Source organism: Pongo abelii, chromosome 3 (assembly GCF_028885655.2).
Source record: "Pongo abelii isolate AG06213 chromosome 3, NHGRI_mPonAbe1-v2.0_pri, whole genome shotgun sequence".
In the NCBI taxonomy this organism is placed as follows: Eukaryota; Metazoa; Chordata; class Mammalia; order Primates; family Hominidae; genus Pongo; species Pongo abelii.
The window spans coordinates 131,265,304-131,285,845 of record NC_071988.2 but is presented as its reverse complement, the minus strand read 5'-3'; the positions used below and the strand labels follow the sequence as shown (position 1 = coordinate 131,285,845).

General features: G+C 38.2%; 1 protein-coding gene across 5 annotated transcripts in view; it reads right to left on the bottom strand.

The window, feature by feature from the left end:
• Positions 1-6,593: 6,593 nt before the first annotated feature.
• The window catches only part of SEC24B (SEC24 homolog B, COPII coat complex component), a 106,274-nt gene continuing 92,325 nt past the window's right edge, over positions 6,594-20,542 (bottom strand). For all 5 annotated transcript variants that reach the window (XM_024246243.3, XM_024246242.3, XM_024246240.3 and 2 more), the window contains 7 exons: positions 19,606-19,716; positions 16,610-16,785; positions 15,555-15,692; positions 14,350-14,454; positions 13,410-13,502; positions 8,462-8,565; positions 6,594-7,488 (listed from right to left, as the gene is read on the bottom strand). In XM_024246243.3, the coding sequence (XP_024102011.2) occupies positions 7,374-7,488; positions 8,462-8,565; positions 13,410-13,502; positions 14,350-14,454; positions 15,555-15,692; positions 16,610-16,785; positions 19,606-19,716 (842 nt within the window). In that variant the 3' untranslated portion in view covers positions 6,594-7,373. The remainder of the gene's footprint in view (positions 7,489-8,461; positions 8,566-13,409; positions 13,503-14,349; positions 14,455-15,554; positions 15,693-16,609; positions 16,786-19,605; positions 19,717-20,542) is intronic.

The following is a 20,542-nucleotide window of genomic DNA, read 5'->3' as shown; positions in this document are numbered from 1 at the left end:
GAAAGTGGCACAGGGAGCAGCAATTTGTCTTCTATATTAGTGGGGATCTTGCAAGATGCTCCAGACCACTGAAACTCAACTTCGAGGTGGTATACTCCTGAATTTTCATAAGGTTTATTATCCACCTTCTGGCACCATTCTCATTCTATGTCAGATTTTCTTGCAATTTCTATCTAGTGTAGTATAGTACGTTTCTCCTCTTATCCAACTGAAACTGTCTTTATTTTTATTCACAGGTCTTCAATGCATTTTCTGTCTAACTTGGAATAACATTGGTTCTGCTGGACGCAGTGGTTCGCACCTGTAATCTCAGTGCTTTAGGAGGCTGAGGTGGGAGGACCGCCTGAGCCCAGGAGTTCAATACCAGCCTGGGCAACATAGCAATATCTTGTCTCTACCAAAAATAATTAGCCAGGCATGGTAGTACATGCCTATAGTCCTAGCTGCTCAGGAGGCTGAAGCAGGAGGATCCCTTGAGCCCAGGAGTTTGAGGCTGCAGTGAGCTATGATCATACCACTGCACTCTAGCCTAGCAAGACCCTGTCTCTAGGAAAAATTGGTTCAACAAACATTTACTAAATGCCTACTATATGTCAGGTATAGGGGCGCTATGACAAAGAGAACCTGGTTCCCATGTTTGAGGGAGAATGTCAATTGTAACACAGTCTGATGGGGGCTACAGTAGAGATGAGAATGTGTTATGGATACACACAGGAGTATTTAACCCAGATGAGAGAGCCATCAGGAGAGGCTGCCAGGAGGTAATGATCCCTAGGCTGAATTCTGAAGGATGAGGAGGAGGAAGTGCTAAGAAAGCCAGGAAGGGAATGAAAGACAGTGTTTTCCAAGCAGTGGAGCAGCATTTGCAAAGCCTGGATCTGAATGAAGGACAGCCCCTATAATGATGTACATTTACCATCTTTTCCTTTCAAAGTTATTCTTCTGGTTCCTACTGATTCTCCACCCCAATTTTGTCCTCACTCCTTCCCAGATTATGACCCAAAAGAGTGCCATAAATGCTATGAAGACAATTTAGGTTCACTACATTTTTGGTAAAAACCTTTTGAAAGATCACTTTTTGCCTGTGAACACAGTACTCAGGGTCCTAGTTATTAAAATAACTCGGCTTTAAGTTTTGACCTTTCTTGTTTAAACATCTTATTCATCCATTTCTCCATTTACCTCTATTATTCCTAACTCTGCACGCAATTACTTACTTACCAGCTTTTGATAACTAATAGGAGACAGGCTAGAGACACAGTATCTTCCACTCTATTAGAATTTTTCTGGTTCCATAGGAAGTGCATGTAATAGGCGTTTCCTATTGTTACTATGCAAGTCATAAGACCTAAGCCCCAAAGAAGCAGAATTTGAAAGAAACTGACTACAGGGGAAAAAGATCTATAAAAACTTTCATTAAGAATGGGAAAAAGTCCTGCTAACTGGTATAATGTTTTACAGATTTCCCAAGGGTCACTGTGAAATGACTCCACTATAAGAAAGGCTAATAAGCTTTTCCAGTTGTTCAATTAAATTTAAATGTGTTTCTGCCATGTATTCTGTCTTGGGAAGAGTACCTGGGGATAAGTGAAGTGGGATAAGAAGTATAAAGAAAATCCAAAATACAATCCCTGCTCTAAAGCAAATTCCTAAGTAATAAAGACTTGAGAGGAATATATAGAAATTGCTTATTGTTTATTTTTAAAGAGAATGAGCTTAAACATATAATTTAATATTATAAAACAATATCCTATTAAGTTAAAAAGAAACCAGTTATAATATGGCAGTTGGCTTAATTCTATATACAAGTTATTTAAATTAGCACATATTCACTGGCTACATCATCAAAATGTTATAAGCGATATAGAGGGGTAGGTTATGCATATTTATTTTTAGCAATGAAAGTATAATTATTTTTCTACCAAAAATATTTAAAACCCAGTTATAGAAAACTAGAAAAATACAGTGAAATATGCATACATACATCATTATACACAAATCAAATAATCTATAGCAATCTCAATGGCTATCAAGCTAAAATAATACATATCTGAAATGCAAAAATAGCAGAAAAACCATGAACACCTCCCAACAAGATAATACATTCATAAGAAAATGCTTGAGTACTGACCATAGGATAGTTTCTGTCAGTTGTCTGACCTGCTGTGTGACAATATCTGTATATACACCTTTGTGCATTCTTGCAAAATTATAAACCTTGTACAGGAACCAGGCATCTTATAAGTAGAGTCCTAAGCAAACTCTAATAAAACACTGATTTTCATTTGTGGAAACAAATTTTAGTGGTCTTTTGTAATTCACTTATTAGTAAGTAATAACATTACTAGTAAGTAATTACTTGTAAGTAATGCTGATTGGTCCAAAAGTAAAAATCCACAGAACTGTGCATTGTTTACTAAAGGAAACAAAAAAAAAATTAATTTTTGGATCTGCCCATGCCTAATCTGAAGGCAATGAATACATTAATAGCTTCTGTGTCCCCTGATTATGGCTACCTTCTCCACTTAAGCCAAGTACACATACACACTTCCTGCCCACTTGTTTTATATTAAGTACTACTTCTTATGGTTATTATAACAATGCAGGCAGGAGGAGGATACCAATTTGCTGGTTGATACAGATCCTGTCTCTGAATTCAGAGGCAAAAGATGAATGAATTACGTAGTATCTTCTATTTTTGTTTTTCAGGTTTCGTGTGCCAAACATAGCGTGAGCGTTCTTATTTTTTTTCTTTAAAAATTTGTATGTGTTTTTTTTTTGAGACAGTCTTGCTCTGTCATCCAGGCTGGATTACAGTGGTGCAGTTGTAGCCCACTGCAGCCTCAAACTCCTGGGCTCAAGTAATCCTCTCACCTCAGCCTCCCAGGCAGCTAGGACTACAGGCACACACCACCACAACTGGCTAATTTTTTATTTTTATTTTGTATGGAGAGGGGGTCTTGCTATGCTGCCCAGGCTGGTCTCAAACTCCTGGCCTCAAGAGATCCTCCCACCTGGACCTGCCAAAGTGTTGGGATTACAAGCGTGAGCCATCACACCCAGCTGAGTGGTTTTTTCATAAATCGTCTTCTTTCAGTAATTTTTAGTTCTATCTAGATAATGTCTGCAATGTTATTTTCAACTTTGTTGTGAGTTTTCATCTTTTCCTATGTCTTCAGAAGTATTTTAGTGAGAAGATACTTAGAAGAGGAGGGCTCAACGGTTTCTTTAATATAACACTTTGCTAATATGTGCCTTTCCTAACCTCACAAGTTGAATACGTAACAGTCAAATCCCCAAATAGCTATCAAACAGTATTTGCCACACACATATATACATATTAATGTATGAATACTTTTAATACATTAATGTATGCATTTTAATGTATCTCTGGCCAAGCCCCTAATCAGGTAGTGAATATGAATTGAGGTATCCAAAAGGTCGCCCAGGAAATTCTGATCCCATCCCTACCAATAACACTAAGAACCACTATCTTTTTATAGTTAGTTGAAAAAGCAGCTCACAGAATTCCTGACAGGCATACCCCTTCCTCTCACCCAACACTCCCTGCCTCACAAAGCAAATGGCCAAAGAGACTTGTCCCACAAGGAGGCAATGAGAATGGATTATCTACCTCCCATCAGGATTACTCTCGTCGTGCCTATATTTTGGTTTACGTCAGTCTCCACACACGCTAACTGAAACCTGGCTGTCTTGAGGATATTATCTTCCTCCAAACCTGTCAAAGGATGGCTGTCTTTGATCCTAAACCCCAGGCAGGCATCCCTCTCCTCCTCTGTTGGCATCCAGATTCTTCTTCCTCCTTGCCTACCTCAGGTCCTCAGCATATCCCCTTGCCACTCCTCCTTATTGCAATCATTTACAGTCTCTGTGTCCCCAGCATTATTCCTGTCATTTTTTGGGGATAATTTTAATAATCAAATAGATGATCCATTTGAAATCCTGGGCTCTAAGTTCTCACCTCCCTACCTCTAGTTATCTTTAATAACATCTCAACCACTCATTCCCCCTAGTCTTGTCATTATCTAAACTTCCCCCAAAATCTCAATTCCAAGCTTTTCATATCCTAACCACTACATTTTATCTTTCCAACTCATTCTTTCTGACACCTATACTCTTAAAAGCTTTTTAACCTCAATGGGACCTCCAAACAACTAAGCCCGCTACCCATCTCTACCCATCTCTATCCATCACCCATTTTGTGCTCTTGTAGCTTAAATGAGTCACTCCCTTGTATACATCCTAAATTCCCTTGCTTCTCCTCTGTTCCTTGTACCCAACTGTGGTTAAATCCAACTTCCTACCAAGCACTGAAGAGCTAGAGGAAAGAGGTACAGTTATGCTTATTAGTTTCATTTTAAGTTCGACTCACAGCCCAAGATGGGTCCTCACAGTCCTACTACATACCACTAGTAAATTCAACATCTTACTCTCCTAGACTATTTTGCAAAACCTCTAACCCTCTTACCCCCTTTCAGCTGATAATTCTGTTGCTTCTTTCACAGAGAAAAGAGCACTCAGAAGGTAAGTTCTACATTCATCTACCACAAAGTTCTCCTATTTGGACAGCTCTTGTTCCAGGTATCTATGTGGCTTTAGCTCTCTGCTCAACTTTCATCTTCTTAAAAGAGCCTTTCCTGGTCACTATCAAAAACAGTATTTTCCATCTACTTTCCAAGCTTTATTTTTCTTCATAACATTCATCATACTTACATAGAATTATATATCACACTTACAAATTATATAAAATGATTTTTGCCTCTCCCCAGTCTTCTACGTTCTCACTTCAGAGTATAAGCTTTGTGGAAGTGAAGATTTTATTTTGTGCCTGGAACAATATCTGGCAAGCATTAAATGCTTATAAATATTTATTGAATGAGTGACAAAATATCCAGACAAAAGATTTTTGTCTTTTATAAAGAAGAATTATATTTTTTATGGTAAAATTGCAGTATTTAGTTGCCCTTAGAGTACTATAGTTTCTCTCTCTTTTTTTTTTGAGTTGAAGTCTGGCTCTCGCCCAGGCTGGAGTGCAGTGGTGCAATCTCGGCTCACTGCAACCTCTGCCTCCCAGGTTCAAGTGATTCTTCTGCCTCAGCCTCCCAAATAGGTGGGACTACAGGAAGGCACCACCATGCCTGGCTTAGTTTCTCTTAATGTTCAGATTCTCTCTTGCTAGAGGCAGCATGGTATAGGGACAAGTATGGTCCTGTGGGTGGGGGGTGGGGTGGGAGTAGGTTGTGGGTAGGGAGAACATTTGGATTTTTACTATTAGCATTGTCACTAATTAGTAAGTAATGTCATTTAGGGTGAGTCATTTAACCTCTCATTTCCAGCAGGGAATGTGAGAGTACTTTTATTTTTATCCAAAGAAATGAGATCCATGAAAGCACAAAAACAGTAAAAAATAACCCACTACACAGCAAGCCTTTTTCTTTTTTCTTTTTTTTTTTGAGACAGGGCTTCACTCTATCGCCCAGACTGAGTGCGGTGGTGTGGTCAGAGCTCACTGCAGCCTTGACCTCCTCAGCTCAGGATGTTCTCCCACCTTAGCCTCCTGAGTAGGTGGGACTACAGGTGCACACGATTCCTGGCTAATTTTTTTGTATTTTTGTAGAGACAGGGTTTCCCCCATGTTGCCCAGGCTGGTCTCGAACCCCCGGGCTCAAGCCATCCGCTCGCTTTGGCCCCTCAAAGTGCTAGGATTATAGGCATGAGCCACCACGCCTGGCAGAGTCTTTTTCCTTCCAAAGTTTGTTGATGGGGACTTTCATAGTGTACAGAATAAAATTATGTCCCATAATCTAATGGATCCTTAACAGTTTTTTATAGTAAATAAGTTGTTAGTGAATGAGAGGTTTCTTGATCAGAAGAAAATCACTTTCAAAATTCAAGATGGCAATCTTAAAGTCAATTAAATAAATGGGATAGTCACACGTGTTACTAAAATTTTCTTGCTGTAAGTGTGCAGGCAAAAATATCTAATGTAAATGAGAAAGACAATTTAAGATTATACTTACTAGTTAAGAATATTTTTGAAAGTAGCACCATTTGTTTTAGAATACAAACAGAAGAAGTACTTGGTAATGTCCACAGACTAATAAAAATGTATTGATTCATATATATATTACTTTTTTCTTTTTTTTAAGACGGAGTCTCACTCTGTTGCCCAGGCTGGAGTGCAGTGGCGTGATCTTGGCTCACTGCAACCTCAGCCTCCAGGTTCAAGCGATTCTACTGCTGCAGCCTCCTGAGTAGCTGGGATTACAGGTGCCCCCCAGCACACCTGGCTAATTTTGGTATTTTTAGCAGAGATGGGGTTTCACCATGTTGGTCAGGCAGGTCATGAACACCTGACCTCAAGTCATCTACCCACCTTGGCCTCCCAAAGTGCTGGGATTACAGGCGTGAGCCACTGCGCCTGGCCTGATTCATATATATTACTAACTGAAATGCAGTATCACTGCACTTCCCCAATTAGTAAATTCAATACATCCTGTATGTAAAAAAAACCCACCAATCCCCACAAAAAACCAATCAAACAAAACCCCCCAAAAATCACCAAACCATACTGTCAAGCGAAATCGTTTTAATTAGTAGGCTGATCATAAATAAATCTACATAAAAGATTTAACAGAATTACAAAGAGTTTTGTGTTCCTTTGTGGACTCAATTCATAATATGTATTAGTCAACCTCATTCTCTAACTGTGACAAAAAGAGTTGTCATCCAACAATGCAGCACAGTTTAAGCAATTCATATGCCATAGTTACATTTTTACATTTTCTTTACAAATGTAACATTTATGTACATTATATATAGATTTTTTCTATAGTTCATGTACTGAAACTCTATTGTTTTTACAGAGAAAATGTTGAATTCATTTAATGAATAAGAAACATTCCTTGTTAAAAAGTAATTCATATAAACAAATAACATGGTACCACTGCCTTTTGGCATCTCTTGCCAGAGTTCAAGTCCAGAAATGTTATATTAATTATAAGAAAAAAGAATTTATCTAATTTTACATTATGACATATCATTCCACATAGCTACATAAATTTGCCAGCTTGCAATGAACAGAGCACTGTACTGCCATACTACTGGAAATGTGTAGAAACCAATTCAAAATATACTTGGTGAAACAGCATCATCATTACCATTAATTTGAGTTGAAAAAGATCTGTCAAGTTCTTTCTTCCCCTTTACTTTTTACCAAAGCCTCAGACAGAGTGCCGTGCATTGCATCTTGTATTAACAATTGCCTTCATTTCAAATTTCTCACACGCTTCTCTGACAGATTATGCTTTACCTAGGTTATAGATCTTTTTCTTATTCAATTTTATTCTACTTCACTTACAAATCTGCTGCTGAACATGAAGCAAAAATTCATAGTAAGAAAATGCAGCCTCTGTCCGGTCTTCAATCAAATGCTGAAAAAATTCTGCTTTGGCAGGACTCTCATCTCTGGAAGAAAGAAAAGGGCATTTGTCTAAACGTATTTAAAAGCCCTAATTTCACCACTTTGCAATCTAGCTCATAAAATTACACTTGTATCCTGTAAATTTATACAAATAAAATAAAAGTGCATATTTCTAAAAATAGTATATATTTTTAAAATTACTGGGCTGGTAGCTCACACCTGTAATCTCAGCACTTTAAGAGGCTAAGGAGGGAGGACTGCTTGAGCCCAGGAGTTCAAGACCAGCCTGGGCAAGATAGAAAGATCCCCATTGCTTAAAAAAAAAAAAAAAAATTTAAAAATTGGCTGGGCGTGGTGGCTCATGCCTGTAATCCCAGCACTTTGAGAGGCCACGGCGGGTGGATCACCTGAGGTGAGGAGTTCGAGACCAGCCTGGCCAACATGGTGAAACCCTGTCTCTACTAAAAATACGAAAATTAGCTGGGCGTGGTGGTGGGCGCCTGTAATCCCAGCTACTTGGGAGGCTGAGGCAGGTGAATCTCTTGAATCCAGGACGCAGAGGTTGCAGTGGACTGAGATTGCACCATTGCACTCCAGCCCGGGTGACAAGGGCGAAACTTTGTCGCAAAAAAAAAAAAAAAAAAAAAAAAAAAAATTAAAAATTAGCCAGATGTGGAGGGAAGTGCCTGCAGTCCCAGCTACTCGGGAGTCTGAGTTGGGAGGATTACTTGAGCATGGGAGGTCCAGGCTGCAGTGAACTGTGACAGTAGCATCCCTGCACTCCAGCCTGAGTGACAGAGTGAGACTCTATCTCAAATTAAATAAATAAAGAAAGAAAATTAAAAATTACTAATATATGGAGATGTCAGAAAATGGAATACAGGGGATATAAATCAAGTAACAACATTTTACCATCAGAATATATTTTGATACTATTTAAAGTTTGTTTTGAAGACAAGCAATTCCACAGACTACATAGGAAAGACAACTTCATAATTAAGTTACAAAAGTACTTACTTTACTATGTGAAGGATTGGACTTAATGGTCTGCTGTCTCTAAGCCAAGTTATGAAGGATCTGGCTCTTTCTGATGAAAGTGTATCTAGCTCTGGAAGATGTGTCTGGTAAAAGAAATACAATTAGGAAACTATTTCCCTTCTCATAGACTTCAGCAGTATTAGAACAAAATCATGATTCCTACTGTCACCCCCAACTGCCAGCACTCTATTTCTTAGCCTCAACAGCATCAACTACACAAATAAAATTTAAACTGTTGAAAAATCTGTTTATATTTTTCTGGATAAGTGAATAAAATATGTGCAATGACAAGTATGTCACTGACATTTTAACTGACTATATTTTTCTTGGTAAGTCAATAAAACATAAACAACGATTAGCATGTCACCAGTATTGTGTGGCACCTTTATGTTTCTTCTAGAGGAAATGTTCAAATGAAGGGGGATACCATTAAATTCCAAATTCCCTTGGCAATTATATATGATTATATCCTATTCTAAAAACAGCCATTCTGGGAGAATTTCATGTTTAATTTAAAGGCAAAGAATTTTAAAGTACAGTGTGGATATGTAAATATATTTTAAAACTATACGCGAGACTATTTTAAAAGGACCTAAAAGTCTATTATTTTTTATATACATATATACATAAAAAGGTAAGATTTACTTTCCTTTTTCAAAGCCAACTGTAAATTAAATAGTAAATTAACAGTAAATTAAATAATTCAAAAATGTAGTATATAACAAAATTTAAATAGACAAGTTTGGAATAATTATGTTTGTAATTCCGGCCAATATTTTAAAAACCATTTCCATTTTGATGTGAATTTTTTCAGATGTTTTCTAAATTATTCCTAAGTATACAAACACATTTTTGAAAATACAAATGGGGATCATATCATGCATACTATTCACTTCAGCCTGTATTCTTCTTCTTATTCTTTTTTTTTCTTTTTAAGAGATGGGGTCTTGCTAGGTTGCCCAGACTGGAGTACAATGGCTGTACACAAGTGCAGTCATAGTACACTACAGCTTTGAACTCCTGGGCTCAAGCTATCCTCCTGCCTCAGCCTCCTAGCCTCCCAAGTAGCTGGGACCACAGGTGCATGGCACAGTGCCCCACACTGTATTCTTTTTAATAAATGTACAGCTATTATTTAATACCATAAGCATGTGTATATATATGCCTACTTCTATGAATATATCTACGGGATATATTCTTTGCAGAATAATTTACCATGTCATAAAGAACATGATTTTCACAGACATTGTCAAATGGCCCTCTAAAAAGGTTATATAAGTACTATATATTCCAGTCAATAATGCTCAACAGTGTCCATTGCCCTATACTGTCTACATGATTGCCTATTATCAAATTTTAAAATTTTTGACAATCTGGTAAATAAAAGAAATGCTATATTACTATTTTTTTCCTAATTATGAGTGAGGTTAAATATTGTTTCATATGACCTCTACTTTATTCTTCTTTTATGAATTGCCTATTAAAATCCTTTACCCAGTTTTCTTTGGAGGAGGCAGAAAGTAAGGAAGGTCTTCTTAAAGATTTGTAAGAAAACATTTCATAGAGAAGTGAGCCCTTTTCAGTCTTATGAGTTACAGATAATCTTAAGATTTTATTGTTTGTATTTTGGCTTTATTTATTTATTTATTGTTACCAAATATACATGTTTTATATTTGTGCTTTCAGATTTATTGATCTTTTGAATCACCGACTTACAAAGGCATTACCCATTCTAATATTATAAAAAAAAAAATTTGGCCAGTTGCAGTGCCTCACACCTGTAATCCCAGCACTTTGGGAGGCCGAGGTGGGGGGATCACAAAGTCAGGAGATCGACATCATCCTGGCTAACACAGTGAAACCCCGTCTCTACTAAAAATACAAACAATTAGCTGGGCGTGGTGGTGGGCGCCTGTAGTCCCAGCTACCCAGGAGACTGAGGCAGGAGAATGGCGTGAACCCGGGAGGCGGAGCTTGCAGTGAGCCAAGATTGCGCCACTGTACTCCAGCCTGGGTGACAGAGCGAGACTCCATCTCCAAAAAAACAAAACAAAACAAAAAATTCACAAATATTTCTTCTAGTGATCTGCATGGTTTCCTTTTTTACATTTAAATATTTGATCCATTTGAAAGTTATTTTGATATAAGGAATAAGGTAAATATTCAGTCTTGTTTTTTCCTTAATGACTAATCAGTGGTCCCAAGATTATTTTTCTAATATTCCATTTCCCCACAGTAATTTGAAATGCAATCTTTACCACACTGTATTTTTCATTAATTAGATCTGTTTCTGAACTCTATTCTGTCCCACTGATCTGTTTACTGTGCCAGTATCATGGTACTTAAATAACTACAGCTTTAGAATAAGGTTTACTATTTTACTTAGAATTTATTTTTCATGTATTTCTCCCTTTGCTGACATTATTCTCCCTTTTCATTTTTTTATTATCCTCATTTGTTGAGTTTTACCAATGAACTCTTGGATTATCTGTCATTAAAAAAAAAAAATCAAACAATGACAGATTGTAATAAGGATTACACTGAATTTATATTAATTTCAGGAAAAAGGACATATTTACATTATCTAACAATAAGCTAGGCCAACTTTCCCTTTCAATTAATTAATTATACAAATCTGTTTTCAGAATCATATTTCCTTGGTACTGGTTAGCATACATTCAATAAAATCCTACTGAAAAATTTGTGTTTAGTACAAGCAAAGTAACTTTTTTTTTTTTTTTTTTTTTTTGAGACAGAGTCTCGCTCTGTCGCCCAGGCTGGAAAGCAGTGGCATGATCTCGGCTCACTGCAAGCTCCACCTCCCGGTTCTTCTCCCGCCATTCTCCTGCCTCAGCCTCCCTAACAGCTGGGACTACAGGCGCCTGCCACCACGCCCAGCTAATTGTTTTTTTGTATTTTTAGTAGAGACGGGGTTTCACCGTGTTAGCCAGGATGGTCTCCATATCCTGACCTCTTGATCGGTCCACCTCGGCCTCCCAAAGTGCTGGGATTACAGGCATGAGCCACCGCGCCCAGCCACTTTTGTTTTTAGACGGAGTCTCGCTGTGTCGCCCAGGCTGGAGTGCAGTGGCGCAATCTTGGTTCACTGCAAGCTCCACCTCCCAGGTTCAAGTGGTTCTCCTACCTCAGCCTCCCGAGTAGCTGGGACTACTGGCACCCGCCACCACGCCCGGCTAATTTTTTTTGTATTTTTTAACAGAAACGGGGTTTCACCATGTTGGCCAGGATGGTCTTGATCTCTTGACCTGTGATACACCCACCTAGGCTTCCCAAAGTGCTGGGATTACAGGTGTGAGCCACAGTGTCCGGCTCAGCAAAATAATTTAAACCCAAAGTTAAAGTTGTTGGAAAACAGTTTGGCAGTTCCTCAAACAGTTAAACAGTTATCATGTGACCCAGTAATTCTACTCCTAGGAATATGCCCAAGAGAACTGAAAACATGTTCACACAAAAACTCGTACACAAACATTCATAGTAGCACTATTCACAATAGTCCCAAAGCAGAAACAACTGAAATATCCATCAATGGATGAATGGATGATCAAAATGTGTTATGTCCATACAATGGACTATTTTTCAGTCATAAAAAAGAACAAACTGGCCAACCACCGTGGCTCACACCTGTAATCCCAGCACTCTGGGAGGCCAAGGCAGGAGGACTGCTTGAGCTCAGTAGTTTGAGACCAGCCTGGGCAACACAGGGACATCCCATCTCTAGAAAAAAAATTTTTTTAATTAGCCAAGTGTGGTGGCATACTCCTGTGGTCCCAGCTACTCAGGAGGCTGAGGTATTTTTATAGAGAAGTTAGCCCGTTTTCAGTCTTACCAGTTACAGATAATCTTAAGAGTCTGTTGTTTGCATTTTGACTTTATTTATTTTTACCAAATAGAAATGTTTTATATTTGCGCTTTCAGATTTATTGATCTTTTGAATCACTGATTCACACACATAGGCCTTACCTATTTCAATTTTTTTTTTCTTTTTTTTAGTTGGAGTCTCGCTCTGTCGCCCAGGCTGGAGTGCAGTGGCACTATCTCGGCTCACTGCAAGCTCCGCCTCCCGAGTTCACGCCATTCTCCTGCCTCAACCTCCAGAGTAGCTGGGACTACAGGCGCCCGCCACCACGCCAGGCTAATTTTTTTGTATTTTTAGTAGACGGGGTTTCACCGTGTTAGCCAGGATGGTCTCAATCTCCTGACTTTGTGATCTGCCTGCCTCGGCCTCCTGAAGTGCTTGGATTACAGGCGTGAGCCACTGCGCCCGGCCCATTTTAATACTATAAAAAAAAAATTCACAAATAATTTCTTCTAGTGATCTGCATGGTTTCCTTTTTTACGTTTAAATGTTTGATCCATTTGAAAGTTATTTTAATATAAGGAGTAAGGTTACTACTGATTCCTACTCAGGAGGCTAAAGTGGGAGGACCACTTAAGTCTGCGAGGTCGAGGCTATAGTGAGCCATTACTGAGCCACTGCACTACAATCTGGACGACAGAGCAAGACTCTGTCTAGGGGAGAAAAAAAAAAAAAAAAAAAAAAGAACTACTAATATAAGCTATAACATGAATGAATCTTAAAAACATTAAGGAAAGTGAAAGAAGCCAAATACAAAAGGCCACATATTACCATTTATATAACATATCCAGAACAGGCAAATCTATAGATAGAAAGTAGATTAGTAGTTGCCTGGGGACAGGGATAGGGAAGAATTGGGAGATATGGGGTTCTTTTAGGGTGATAGAAATGTTCTGAAACTAAATAGTGGTAATGGTTGTAAAACACTGTGTAATACCAAAAACTACTGAACTGTACATTTTAAAATGGTGAACAGTACATGAATTTTACATCAATAAAAAAAAAAAACACGAGCAAACAAGAAGTTAAAGGTATATAAAATCTACTGACCATTTTCTGTGGTATTGATGCAAAATTACGATATCCAAGCACATCCTCTATGAAGTTATTGTCACAGCCTTTCCCAACCCAAATGTAAAAAACCTAAAAACAAAAAGCAACAAAATATTAAAACTCCCTAATAGTTAATTCATTTTAATTAATGTTCTCAAAATTATCACCTCTAATAAGGTAGGAACAAACAGAAGAGTAAAAAGGAAATCTAGAATTGTTACATTGTGAATCTATATGTAAGAATCCAGAGTGGTTTACATCTTCTTTGATTAAATGTTAAGGCTTCCCATAAAATATATTTTACCTTTTGCACTTATTTTCCCAATAGAAATATAATCCTTTAATCAGTATAACTGACTCACTGTATTTCCCATCCACTATTTCATTATTGTGTGTATTTTCACTCATGCATTTCTCCCTCTTCTGTGGCTGTCCGAATCCTTTTTCTGCTCATAAGGCATCATTTTGAAGCCATCTTAACCATTCTAACTCCCTTCAACAACTACCCCTGCCCAGTGATTTCTCTTGAACTCGTAATCATTAATGAGATTTCTCACAATGGATGTAAGTTGAACTAGATAAACTCTTGAAATACTTTTAAATTCTAGACTCTAGATGGTAAAGTCCCTAAAGATAGGAATTTACCTCATTAGTTCTCTTCATCAAGTATATATAATTCATGACAGTAAATAATCCATATTAAAATGTATTACTCTATCAGTATTATCAATACAAATATCAATAACATCAATATAAAATGAAGTTCAAATAGAAAAGTTTAAAGTAAATTGACCTCCAGTGCTAGTTACCAATTTCAGCTCCTAATCCTAATTCACCTTTCACTGCCTGCTCTGTGATAACAGCTGGACCCTATAAGTGTTTCTTTATTTTTGGTCAGCTCAAGCAGTGTTAAGCTTTGCCAGTAAAGGGTGCTTACAGAGCCACAGTCCATAAGGAAAGCACCTTCTCTTGTCAGCTTCTCTGCAGACAATTTTTGAAGAGGTGGCTGTGGTACAACCCTGTCATTAACATGTACTGCACCCTGAAAAGAAAAAGAGAGAATGTGAATGAGATTACATTACTATCATCACAGTTTGGGGGCTAATGGTCACAAACCCTTTATGAAGCATTGGAAAATAACACTTGGGAGTTTTGCGTGATATAAAAAATACTGATTATATGCTACCACCTTGGCTGTAGAATCGACACACTCAAATGTATTCAAATTTAAAAAGTAAAAACATGAATACATAAATGATCTGTCACATTCCCTTCCCTCTTAGGGTGGGGTCAGAATACATTACAAGTGTGACTATTGGCTCTTTTTTTACATTTATTTGGCAACATAACATTATGTTTGGAATTAATACTAATTCCAAAGAATATAGTTTTCACACAGGGAAGATAAAAGACACTACATATTTGCATATTAAAATTATTATTGGATACCAGATTTGGTTTACTATATAATCAAAATTGCAACTGATCTTAGCAAAAGCAGTCAATATTGGCCAGGCATGGTGGCTCATGCCTGTAAACCCAGCACTTTGGGAAGCCGAGACGGGCAGATCACTTGAAGTCAGGAGTTTGAGACCAGCCTGGCCAATATGGTGAAACCCTGTCTCTACTAAAAGTACAAAAATTAGCCAGGCATGGTGGCATGTGCCTGTAATCCCAGCAACTCGGGTGGCTGAAGCAGAATTGCTTGAACCTGGGAGGCAGAAGCTGCAGTGAGCCAAGATCACACCACTGCACTCCAGCCTGGGCGACAGAGCAAGATTCTGTCTTTAAAATAAAATTTTAAAAAAATAAAATAAAGAGAAGCAGTCAGTATCTACAAAATATAAATGGAAATGTCCACTCTACAACTTAGCTTTGTAATACATATTATAACCAAACCTACAAGACAAATTACTTCCGATATGAAACTATTTTTTAAAACTACTTAACCACTGATGGTATCTGAGAGTCCTGCCATCCAATCAGATCCACAGCCAGTGTCCTTATTTAACGTATTACTACCACAAGGGGGAAAAGAGTTAAAAAGAAAAACCAGTTGATAGTATATTATCATCTTAGCTGTAGAACAAGACACTCAAATATATTCAAATTTAAAAATTTCATATGCACTAAAATACATACCTCATCTGTCAATCTGTCTATCCTGTATAAGTTGGGATGAATCATTTTCATTAGATGAACAAGTGGCTGAGACTTTATCTGACACATGGCGTATACACGATCATCCAGCCGTGTGCTTGTACCTGTTCTAAATGCTTTCTACAAGGAAAAAGATAAACGTTTTCAAGTAAAATACAAATATGGTGGACAAATATTAAAACAAATATACACTGTCAATCATGGAAAAAGCATGGCCTTTAAATCAAGACAGACCTAGATTCAATTCTCAGCTCTGACATTTAATAGGTATGTGATGCTGGAGCAAGTTACCTAGCTCCTCTGAGCTATATTGTCATCATGAGAAAAACAGGGAAAATAATACCTCTTTAGGTTGTTGAAAGGATTAAATAAAATGATGCATTGACACCTTTTATGGTGCCAGAGACATGGAAACATGCTTAATATTAGTTCCTGTCCTTAAAGAGTCTCTTTCCAGAGGACATACTAAGAGTGAGCTATGACTGCACCATTATGCAAACTGCTCACACACATTAAAGAAGAGAGAATATGGTTTCACTAAAGTCAACATGTATTTGTATACCTTCATTTTCCACTGATCTTTTCTTTTCTTTTTTTTTTTTTAAGAAGGAGTCTCGCTCTGTTGCCTAGGCTGGGGTGCAGCGGCACGATCTTGGCTCACTGCAACCTCCGCCTCCCAGGTTCAAGCAATTCTCCTGCCTCAGCCTCCAGAGTAGCTGGGATTACAGGCACGCGCCACCAGCTAATTTTTGTATTTTTGGTAGAGACGGGGTTTCACTATGTTGGCCAGGCTGGTTGCAAACTCCTGACATCAGTTGATCCGCACACCTCGGCCTCCCAAAGTGCTGGGATTACAGGCGTGAGCCACCATGCATGGCCCCATTGATCTTTTTCTATTCTTCAAAACTCTTTCAATGCTAAAGTGAATAATCCTCTAGTTAAGTATTAGAAAACAACAACCTAGATTTCCTTTCTTCATATACTTATCTGAGAATTTTAAAAAACAATATTAAATATAGCAATGTATAAAAAGCTACCTGTTTGAGAAGGGCCAAAACATAGAGAGGAAACAACTTGAGGGAGCTGGGCGCCATCAATGCAGAGTGCTGTAAATTTGAGACGGTTGAGCCATATGCAGACAATGAGTCCACTACAGCATTCACTAAGGCATCTCTTGCATCTGACAGACTTGATGAAACGGACCGATCCACAGCTAAAAAGCAACCAAAGTGAAAGGTATTTTAACCATTAGAATCCAATGGGCACTATAAGAGAGAAAATTTATATGCATTATTTAAGAAACAAAATTCAGCTAAGTTTTTAGGATGGAAAAATGCATTTCATCAGCTCCCTCATTTCAAGTGTCTTCTTATACATTTTTTTCTGAAATAAATCTGACAATCAGAACAAGTCTAGATTCTTTTGGACATTTTTGTTTTAATCTCTTAAGTCTAAAAACACTTAGCCAGGCTGGACATGGTGGCTCATGGCTGTAATCCCAGCACTTTGGGAGGCCAAGGTGGGAGGATCACTTGAGCCCAGGAGTTCAAGACCAGATTAGGCAACATAGTGAGACCTTGTCTCTACAAAAAATAAAAAAATTAGCTGGGCATGGTGGCATGTGCCTGTAGTCCCAGCTATTTGGGAGGCTGAAGTAGGAGGATTGCTTGAGCCTGGGAGGTCGAAGCTGCAGTAACCTGTGATTGTGCACTCTGGCATGGGTGACAGAGCAAGACCCTGTCTAAAAACAAACCCCAAAACATGTAGCCCCTATTGATATTAGTGTAGAAATGCATATTTTTCCATTTACTTCTGAAAAAGCCTTGGGAAGGTTTCCATTACTCAAACGCCAAATCACATGTATCATTTTTTTCTGCTCAACCAATGTAATTTCTGCAATCTGAATTATACCTTGTGATCCTCTACAATTTTTGTAAAGCATTCCAAGCCAACAAATTTTTTGAAAAGGAAAAATAAACACAAGTTTTCATGCAGCCATTAAGAGACATGTAACATGAAACTTATTTTTCTACAATAATATATTCTATTAAAATAGGAAAAAACTATAATATATATGCCCAAGCACTAAAAATGAAATTATATTAAAAAACAATTTGTTATGGCATAATTAATTCAAAATCTATATATAAAATTATACTTAAAAAATCTGGATCCTGAGGTTTGGGGTACAACTGATTCCGTCATAATGAACCTGCATATCTACTCCCTGAATCAAAAACAGAAGTTAAAATTAAGAAATAAATCTGATATATAAGCTTTTGATTTTAGTTAAATATTTAAGAGAATCTGATAAAATCCTTCTTCTTTTCTCCCCCCACCCCCGAGACAGAGTCTCCCTGTTTCCCAGGCTGGAGTGCAGTGGTGCGATCTTGGCTCATTGCAACCTCTGCCTCCTGGGTTCAACAGATTCTCCTGCCTCAGCCTCCTGAGTAGCTGGGACCACATGTGTGCACCACCACACCCAGCTAATTTTTGTATTTTTAGTAGAGACAGGGTATCACTCCATTGACCAGTCTGGTCTTGAACTCCTGAAGTCAAGTGATCCACTTGCTTCAGCCTCCCAAGTACTGGGATTACAGGCATGGGCCACCACACCAGGCCTGATTAAATGCTTCTGTTATTTAAAAAAATTTGGATCCTTTAGTAAATGCTATTATAATTTTCCCCAAATTAGTATTAATGACTCTCTTTCTCTAGGACTACATGGGAAATAGCAAGGCTTGTTTCATGTCTAAGTTTATCTACAAGGCAAATTCATTAAAAACATTTAAGTGCTATGTTAATTCTCAAAAGGATTTTTTAGACTTACATATAATTAGTTTAAGTACAGTTCTATAGTGATTATGTGTCATATGCATAGCCATGTAATCTCTACCACAATCAGGATACACAATAGTTCCATCACTCCAAAATTATCCCCCTATACTTGCTCCTTTGCAGTAAAACCCTCCCTCGGCCTCAACCCCAATTAGTCACCATTTGATAATTTTCCCTTTCCCTGAATGTCATATATATGGAATAATTTGTATGCAGCTTTTTTTTTTGAGATGCAGTCTCACTCTGTCACTCAGGCAGGAGTACAGTGGCGCGACCTCGGCTTGGCTCACTGCAACCTCTGCCTCCTGGGTTCAAGGGATTTTCCTGCCTCAGCCTCCCAAGTAGTTGGGATTACAGGGGTGCAGCACCACGCCCAGCTAATTTTTTTCTTGTATTTTTAGTAGAGACAGGGTTTCACCATGTTGACCAGGCTGGTCTTGAACTCCTCACCTCAAGTGATCTGCCCACTTCAGCTTCCCAAAGTGTTGGGATTACAGGCATGAGCCACCCACACCTGGCCTATGCAGCTTTTTGAGTCTAGCTTCTTTCATTCAGCACAATGTCTTTGAGAGGCATCCATGTTTGTTTAAGTATTAACAGTTCATTCCTTTTTATTGCTGAATTATATTCTATTGTATGAGTGTACCATGGTTTGTGCATACATTATTTGAAGGACATTTCAGTTTTTACCACATTTTTAGAGATCATGAATTCCCTCAAAGATTCTGAAAGTAAGATTAAGGAAGAAATGTGAGGACAGTCTGATTCACAATGCAGTAAATAAAAATGTAAAACATACGCTTTTTAAATAAGAGAAAACCCTAGCTTCAGTTTCTTTTCTTGTTTTTTTTTTTTGAGACAGAGTCTCGCTCTGTTGCCCAAGCTAGAGTGGAGTGATGCGGTCTCGGCTCACTGCAACCTCCGCCTCCCAGGTTCAAGCGATTCTCCTGTCTCGGTCTCCTGAGAAGCTGCGATTACAGGTGCCTGCCACCACGCTTGGCTATTTTTTCATATTTTTAGTAGAAATGGGGTTTCACCACGTTGGCCAGCCTGGTCTCAAACTCCTGACCTCGTGATCCACCCGCCTCGGCCTCCCAAAATGCTGAGATTACAGGCGTGACCCACTGCCACCAGCCAAGCTTCAGTTTTTAAGATAGAAAAATACATTTCACATGTTCCTTCAATTTTTACTCACCCATGTTTGCCAGAAGGCAGATGGCAGCTTGTACATCCACTCCCGCATATACATCTGCTAGTGAACTTACCACTGGCAAACAAAGTGTATGTACTCTAATTCTCCGCTCACCTAAAAAAAAAAAGTCATTGAAAATACATTAGATCAAAAAGGAAATAAAGCAAACCAAACATGTCGAATACTTTTTTCTTTCTTTCTTTTTTGAGACGGAGTCTTGCTCTGTCTCTTAGGCTGGAGTGCAATGGTGCGATCGCAGCTCACTGCAACCTCTGTCTCCCAGGTTCAAGTGATTCTCCTGCCTCAGCCTCCCAAGTAGCTGGGATTACAGGTGCCTGCCAACATGCCCAGCTAATTTTTATTTTTAGTAGAGATGGGGTTTTACCAGGTTGGCCAGGCTGGTCTTGAACTCCTGACCTCAGGTGATCCACCCACCTCGGCCTCCCAAAGTGCTGGGATTACAGGCGTGAGCCACCGCCACGCCCAGCCACAAGTTGAATTTTTATTCAAGTTATTGTTTTGGCTAGATTACAACACCAACAGGATTTTGAGATGTAAAAACCAAGTTCTACAATGAACATTTTTAGAAGAAAATTAAACACTCTCCAAATCTGCAGAGTATGAACATACGCTATATCACTCATTCTAAATTATATCCTATAGAGTAAAATACCAGAAAACTTAACTGTCAAGTAACAAATGAAGGCCTTAATTGCTAAGCAGTTTTTTACTTTTTGGGGCAAGAAATAATACAAAGAATGGCATAGCTGGATTTAGCAGGAATTGTTTTGAAACAAGATTGTAAGAATACAAGTCTTCCATAAATTAAAAAAGTGTACTATTCAAAGATTCAAAAGTGAGACTTAAAAAAAGAAAGAAAATAACAACATATATTTGATTAACTAATACAAATTCCATTACTTCCCACTGTGTATTCATT